Source organism: Clinocottus analis, unplaced genomic scaffold, assembly GCF_023055335.1.
Source record: "Clinocottus analis isolate CAN_PGR_092001 unplaced genomic scaffold, fCliAna1.0.p SCAF_24, whole genome shotgun sequence".
Lineage (NCBI taxonomy): Eukaryota > Metazoa > Chordata > Actinopteri > Perciformes > Cottidae > Clinocottus > Clinocottus analis.
Genome location: NW_027175976.1, coordinates 6,984,343 through 6,991,679, shown reverse-complemented (window position 1 = coordinate 6,991,679; position 7,337 = coordinate 6,984,343). Strand labels below are relative to the sequence as shown.

At 46.8% G+C, this 7,337-nt stretch overlaps 1 protein-coding gene across 8 annotated transcripts in view; it reads right to left on the bottom strand.

Moving 5' to 3' along the window:
• Nucleotides 1-811: 811 nt before the first annotated feature.
• Nucleotides 812-7,337, bottom strand: part of tns1a (tensin 1a) — a 70,623-nt gene continuing 64,097 nt past the window's right edge. For 7 of the 8 annotated variants that reach the window (XM_068590466.1, XM_068590469.1, XM_068590471.1 and 4 more), the window contains 11 exons: nt 6,672-7,222; nt 6,493-6,579; nt 6,224-6,352; nt 6,033-6,128; nt 5,864-5,941; nt 5,689-5,760; nt 5,410-5,436; nt 4,892-5,060; nt 4,354-4,422; nt 4,247-4,276; nt 812-4,112 (listed from right to left, as the gene is read on the bottom strand). In XM_068590466.1, coding sequence (XP_068446567.1) covers nt 3,983-4,112; nt 4,247-4,276; nt 4,354-4,422; nt 4,892-5,060; nt 5,410-5,436; nt 5,689-5,760; nt 5,864-5,941; nt 6,033-6,128; nt 6,224-6,352; nt 6,493-6,579; nt 6,672-7,222 — 1,438 coding nt within the window. In that variant the 3' untranslated portion in view covers nt 812-3,982. The remainder of the gene's footprint in view (nt 4,113-4,246; nt 4,277-4,353; nt 4,423-4,891; nt 5,061-5,409; nt 5,437-5,688; nt 5,761-5,863; nt 5,942-6,032; nt 6,129-6,223; nt 6,353-6,492; nt 6,580-6,671; nt 7,223-7,337) is intronic. The other variant, XM_068590470.1, reaches the window with a different exon arrangement.

The following is a 7,337-nucleotide window of genomic DNA, read 5'->3' as shown; positions in this document are numbered from 1 at the left end:
GAGTTTGAACACCGTCTGCAGCCGTGAGAACCTCACAGACTTCTGATTATATTTCTTTATTGCCTGTCTCCGTCTCCCAATGCCGCCGACTCTCGCCGGTCCCGGGCGTGGCGGAGGCCCCCGAAACTTGGAATCGAGCGCCGAGCAAACAGAACGAGGCTGAGCTACTGCTTGGACCGCCGCCTTGTTGACTCTGGAGTCCCCCGAGTGGCACGGCCACAAAACACACACACCCGTTATCAATGTGTTTGCCCTCGCGCGGGAGTCACGCTCATTCTCCGGTTGTGAGTGAAACTCAGCTTGTTATCTATTGGAAGATGCTCAAATCGATTCAATAGGTAACCAGGACATAGTTAAGTGAAGATAGTGTTTGTTTTAGTGAGAATGAGATCATTTTCTGAGACGCTGCACAGACCAGATTAGTCTTGAGAGGCTTCAAAGCAAAAACTCTTCTGCAATAAATCATTTAAAAGAAATCGCTGCGCTTTTTTGACTTTCTTTGAAGCTGATGCATTTATTTTAAAGTCATTCTAAGGGACTGAAAAGGGAAAGTATGAACTAAACAGGACAGTCAGGGCAGCGGGTGAACCATCGGTCACATGTGCCTTCAATGCAGAGTCCTTTCATTTGAGAAGGATGTTTGGATTTCCATCACATGACCAAACTCTTTGTGTAAAATAACACATTTGTCCCATATTGAGGTTGATGCTTGCAGAACAGAGGAAGGTCGTTATTTCGCATACATACGCAGTAAAATCATGAATACTGCTTTAAAAGCTCTTCATCGAGTCACAAATTGCCCACTCATAGCTTGAATGTAACTGATTTGTATTGCTTTAATGTTTTTTTTTCTCCTTAGGAACAGGTAAGCCATGACAATATAATGTAAATGATAAGCGCAAACAAAACCGAGACCCTTTTGTACATTCATAGTATCGCATTCATACAAGTCCCATCTGTACATCGGGGTCACAAATCTCTTCTTTTTCACTGAAACAAGGTAACTCTTGACTCAAAGCCAACAGGTAAAATGCAATTTTAAGATTCTTTTTTGAATTTTTATTTTTTTTTTATTTAGAGAACTTTTTTCTTCTTCTTCTTCTCAAAATGACTAAAAATGGCACAACGCTCGTTAGTAGTCGATTTAAGTGCAATGTACCTCTTCGCTCTCAATAAAGCGCCACCATACATTCCTCCGTTCGTTAACACTGACCGTTAAAACCGCTGCGGTGCGACAATGAAACGAGATTTTTTTTTTTTAAAAACAATGTGAGGAAGAAAAAAAAAAAAAAAAGAATAAATAAGAATAAATAAAAGTGACTTTTTTTAAATTTTTTTTAGAGAAGACACCTTTGGCGGTCTGGCGGACGCTGCAGCTGTGGAGCTTTCAGCATCGCGGTGAACTTCATTTACCTCCGGCCATGACACCATGTGGGATTTTCTTCTTCTTGCACTGTGGGGGGGGAAGCGGACCTGTTCTCTCTCGAACAGCCGATGGAGGTGGGCACATTTTTTTTTTTTTTGGAGCATTGAGAGGCCAGTAAAAACGATAAAAAGTCTTCTGCAGCTGAACGTCTCGCCGTGTAAACCCGAGGGCCCTTTGTGCCGGTTGCATGACCGACAACAACACACACACACACACACTGGCTGGTTGGGCCTTCTTAAATCTGCTGCTAAAGCTGAGCGAGGTGCGGAAAGAAGAGTGAAACACAAAAATGGAGAAGTTGAATGGAACAACAACAAAAAAGCCACATGCAGCATAAAGTGTTTGGATCTTTGGCAAAATGATAAGTGAACTGTCATGGGTGCATACAGCTGTTTTCATATTGCATTTGAGGTTGGCTTCTGAACTCTTTTTTTTCTCGTGCTTCCCTTTTTTTTTTTCTCTAAAATCGACATGATCTACCAGCTACGACGCATTTGCTTCTATGAGCGCGTTTCTGCTGCCGAAGCGCGCTCAAATGCTTCTGTCCATGCAATCCAGACGCTTCTATCTCACTCATGCCCTTCCTCGTTCTGAGAGAACGCGACAAAATGAAGAAGAAAAGAAAAACAAGAACGGAAACATGACGAGCCGAAAAACAAAAACATATACATGTACAAAGTAATGTACACCAGATATTCAAACACATTTCAAAATCGTCAGACTTTGAAATCATTAGCCAAAATAAGTATATCTTTTTTTTCTCAACCCATTAGGTAATCTTCTAGACTGTACAATATATGTATATATGAGTAATCATGAGGGACCAAAGCAACAAAAATAAATACTTTTTCGCTATGTCACCTTTCAAAGTAGTATATCTATGTACATTTATATCAATTTTCCTTAGCTTATTGTGAATGGTTGAGCGTGTGTTCAACAAGCAGGCATATTGCGCACAGTGTGGAAACTTTTTTTTCTTCTTCTTCTTCTTCTTCTTCTTCTTTGCCCTAAAAGGTATCTAAATGTAAATTTTTGACGACACTGTGGAAGGAAAAAACAAAGACCGGACCGTCCTCGATACAGTGAAAGGTAACTGGCTCAAATGGACCGAAACATAAAGAAAGTAAAAATATAGCATCTCGCCATCATGTGACTACTTCAACAATGGGTTGTCTACTTCTTTTCAAGACTCTGAGAAGAGTACAAAAATGTTGTCTATTTCATGCAGTCTTCGACAAGCCATACAACCTCAGTGGACTTGTCGAAAGGTTTTTAAGTCATTTTTAGCACACAGCATAGAATGTTTTCAGTGATGTTGAATGTAGCTATGAGGGAGGGTGCAATTTGGGACAACAACATGCATAAAGAACAGTGCATAGGTCCAGGTCATTGGGCCAGTCCCTGGTGATTTCCAGTGTGTTTCAGTGGCAGCGTCTATCAACAGATCCACTACTGCAAGCGGTTTGGCGATGGGCGAGTCGATGGGACGCCGAGGGAGAGGGTCCAAGCCTGAAGGCGTGGCGCCATCTTGTGGCCAAACAAGTCTTCCTCTCTCCGCCTGCCATGCTATCGGGAGCTTGCTGCGATGTCAGGGGAATCCAATGAGCGGGTTTTGAAAGAGAGAGAGAGAGATATCAGGCTTGGACCGGGCGTCGAAGTGATGCGAGTGTGCATTGACACAAGGTGCGGTGACCCTAGCGTGGCGTTTTCTTTCTTTTTTTTTTTTTTTTAAAAGTCTGGTTTGCTATGCGCAGGTTTTAGATCAGTCTTTTGTTTCACTGCAGAGCCCTTTCCGACACACAACAGACCCGAAATATGACCACTCTAAGGATTTCACAATGATTTTTGTGGAAGGTAGAAGAACCAAGCTTAAAGATCAAGCTAACATGCATAAGGTCTTCAGACACTGTTTTGCTAAAAGCCATCAAGGCCAACTTTTTTCCTGAAGACAAGTTCAAGAAGAAACCGTATTTCTTTTCTTTTTTTCTGTTTTTTTTTTTTGTTCAACACTTCATCTTTTGAAAAGAGGAAATAATAATGGCTTAATAGCTACATCTTTCTTGCACTTGTATTGCAACTACCTTTGGTAAATCAATCAACAAAATCGACAACGGAAAACCCTGAAACATACGAGTCCTCACGCGTTCCTCGACTGAACTTTGCATTGTTCCTTTAGTCTTAAACTAGCATCTCTTCTCGTACAGGTTCCCCTGTTCGTATTTCCTCCCTTTGACCGCCTCCACGTTTGTCACGTTCACAGCTCCGCACCACACTTCCGCTCGAGCAACTCTGGATCCACAGCAAATCCCTCAAGTAGAGACTCTTCCAAAAATGTCCAAAGTCAAGACAAACCAGCAAGGCAGAGAGAAAAAGAGTAAGAGAGAGAGAGAGAGAGAGAGAGAGAGAGAGAGAGAGAGAGAGAGAGAGAAGGGAAACTGAAACAAATCAACAGGAAACTGAGAAAAAAAAAAGGACATCATCGAGTCCTGGCGGAAAAAGACACCAATGACGAAGGAAGATTTCAAAATGGCCGCTGCCATTTGGACGTCGGGGGTTTCATCGCTTCATCATTTTGGACGCAAAGCTGACGATGGCGCAGGCGGGCTGGTCCGGGTCCAGCTCGGCAAACAGGTGGCTGACATTGTCCGTTGTGCTTCCTTGTTTCCTCGCCACGAATCCAAAAAGCCTGGTGGGATTTTAAAAAAAACAAACCTGCAGTTTAGTATTTTTCGGATATTCTAGCACCACAATAACACCAAAAAATGTCCTAGTTTTCTGAGATTCGCTTAAAATATCTATTTCTCCGAGCTATGGACGTACTTCACTGAGCCGCCTCCTTCTTTGCCCCACCTGTGGAAGAGAAATCACTGTTGAAATTAACCAATCACAAAGGGCTTTTCTGTCATTGACGAGAAAACGGCTCTTACTTTCGGTCCTGGGGGTCGATGTCGCAGTAGGTGACCGTGTTGATGGGATAGTGTCGCCTGAAGAAAAGTCTGCAGGAAGAGAAACGAAGAGCACATATTAGAGTGATTACACATCGGCTCAGTACCGCATGCATTTGTGTACTTAAAGTAAACTTTAAAGCATCCATGTACTCTGTCTGCCACAGTGTCTTCTTCACGATCACCACTCGGGGCGCCAAAGTCAGTTTTTTTGCACTCTTCCTCTGTGATTTGACGTCTTTATCATCATGTTAATTATGACACAAGGTTCCAGGGCTGCTCGTCTTAATCAAAGTCTTCTTTTAAACGGTTTTTCATGCTGAATGACTTGAAACTTTTGAGCACATCCACAGAAAAAGTGGACTCTCTGTCGATTTACTCGTCATCTTACCTCGTTCTAAACTCATTTTCTAATAAAGTTCGATTCAGAAACGTTCCGTAAATGTTTCATTGCCGTGGTAATAAATAAACCTCGACTCTTTCAGTCCAAAACTCGCGCTTTCTGCAGGCGATGACTCACTTCCTCTGGCTGTCGGTGAGCGTGATGCCCTGCGTGGACACTTTGAAGTGCACGGCGGTCGCGTCAGGCAGAGGGTTGGTCGCCAGCGTCTGACTGATCGCCTTTGCGACGGCCTGAGGCCCCGTGAGGGACTCCATGTCCACGGAGTTGATGTAGAGAACATTGCACGCTGGAGGACAAGACCACAGAGGCGCTGTTAAACAAGCACGCGAGTACAACAGCGGGCATGCAGCTCAATGTGCGAGGGCGGGCGCAGGAAGGAGTGCTTGAGAAAAGCTGAGGATGAGGGTGTGTGGTGGCGTTGTTCATGCACTGCACAACGCCACGGACTGTGACTCGCAATGTATCGCGCATGCGCTTTAGATTCCGTTCGATGGAGGATGGATCGTTTTTGAAGTTGCAATAAAGAAAAGCACAAAAAATGGAGGATTGGCTTCGTGAGAGTGTTTGTTTCTGGGCGAGCATTCACATTCAGTCAGAGCGCAGGATGCAGCGGAGCAATGCAAACCAGCATTTACCGTGGGCGTCCTCGGGAGCCTTCTGAACTGCAAGGCAAGGGTGATAACGTGTGAGCAAATGCACCGAGCAATGAAAGGTTTGATGCTGAATCAGCAAAGAGTGGCCACTGATTGCTTCTTGTCTTATTCTTGCTCGGAAAGTCACTTCGATACTTAAGTACTCTCGCTCATGCGTTACTGTTTCATTCATTTTTTGCCGTGATGGAAGCTATACATCGTGACACTGTGAGAAAACCTGTGCAGGCGTCTCTCCACAGGTGGATTACAGCGGGCGCTTACCTGCTCCCTGCTTCAGAAGCTCAACGGATGGATCAGTCGGCGTGGCGAGCTCCAACGCCTCTTCATTCGGGTCTGCGAGGACGCAAATAGGAATGATCAATTAGGTCAGAAAACACTGATCACCAATAAACAAGCGGCTGTGCAGTTCATCTGCAGAGGAGAGCGCGGCGCTGACCTTTGGCGGGGATCATCAGCTTACAGGGCAGAGCCAGCGGAGTCATCGAGTGTTGGTACACCAGAGCAGAGAGACAACCTACGAACACAATTGTAAATGGACATTAAAGATACCTTTGCCTGTTCAACGCTTTGATATCAAATGCTGATCTTCAAGGCAATGCACTCACCAAAGTAGGGTTCATTGGGACAACCCTTCAGACGGACTCCTTTGGGGCTCGTCTCGATCAGGAAGTGCCTCACCAGCTCATTGGTCATGTCACCAACTGGGAAAGATGTCGAGAAGATCAGTTCTTCAATCAGAAATCGGATGTCATGCTTCAAAATGAAACTTTCACGCTGCCAGAGTTTGTCTCTTTACCTTTCTTGTTCTGTTGGATGGTCGGTGGCGGGCAGGCCACCTTCATGGCCAGGCCGTAGGCTCCTCTGAAGGAATGGCTGTCCCGGATGATGAAGGCCCCGGGCTCCCTGTCCTTCAACACGTTGATGGCTGACAGAAGGAGAAACCGAGGAGGAGAAAAGAGGAAGAAGAAAAAGGACAAAACAGTTCGATCAAAAAAACTATCTGGTGTCTTTCAGGACGATCGATACATTCACAGCGCTGGTTCGTCAGATGTTTCTGCCTCTCACCCTGCTCTCTGGTGATGTCTGGCTTGTACCAGTACTTGGAGGTGTCCTGGACGAACTTCACGTTCATCTTAATGTCCGGATAACCATCTGTTTGGACCAAAGAGACAAGGACGTGATGAGCTGGAGCGAACACAAACATCCTGAGCGGTAAACGAGCATGCCGTGTGCCTTTGCCTCACCGTATATGGACTTGGAGACGTCTGGGAGCGTGTGTGTGCCGGACAGGTTCGGTGTGCTGCCGCCGCCGCCGGCGGCCGGCGCCAGGTTCTTGTTGTCCGTCCTCTCGGCGTCTCCGCTGGACATGTGCCTCTTCTCCGGCAGCTGCGGGGAGACGGGGAAGGCCGGCGTGGAGGGCGGCGGGGCGCTGCCCTGGCGGGAAGCGGCCCCCAGCTCGTCGGGCGTGCTGTGGCCGCTGGCCGTCGCCCGCCGCCCCATCAGAGGGCTGGGGGGCACGCCGGCAGCCGCCGCCGTTTTAGGGCTCCGGCCGACCAGAGGGCTGGACGGGACGCCGGCGGGGGAAGGGTGCCTGGCCAGCAAGGGGCTGGCCTGGCCCAGGCGTCTCTGTAGGGCGGGGCTCGGCGGCGTGTTGGTGGCCACCGTGCGGTGGAGGGTGTTGGGGCTGCCGGGGACGGTGTGGACGCCCATGATGTTGACCTGGGAGCCCTCGGGGGACGTGGGTCTGTAAGGGTAGGAGGGGACGGGACTGTGCGGCGAAGAACCCATCCTCCTTCTGCACCCAGAGGAAGAAGACATCATTCGTTTTTGTACATTAAATATGTGGAACTTTCTTTTCCTGCTGCTGCTGCATGCCAAAGTGATATACTTTAATATTTGGACTTTTCTGT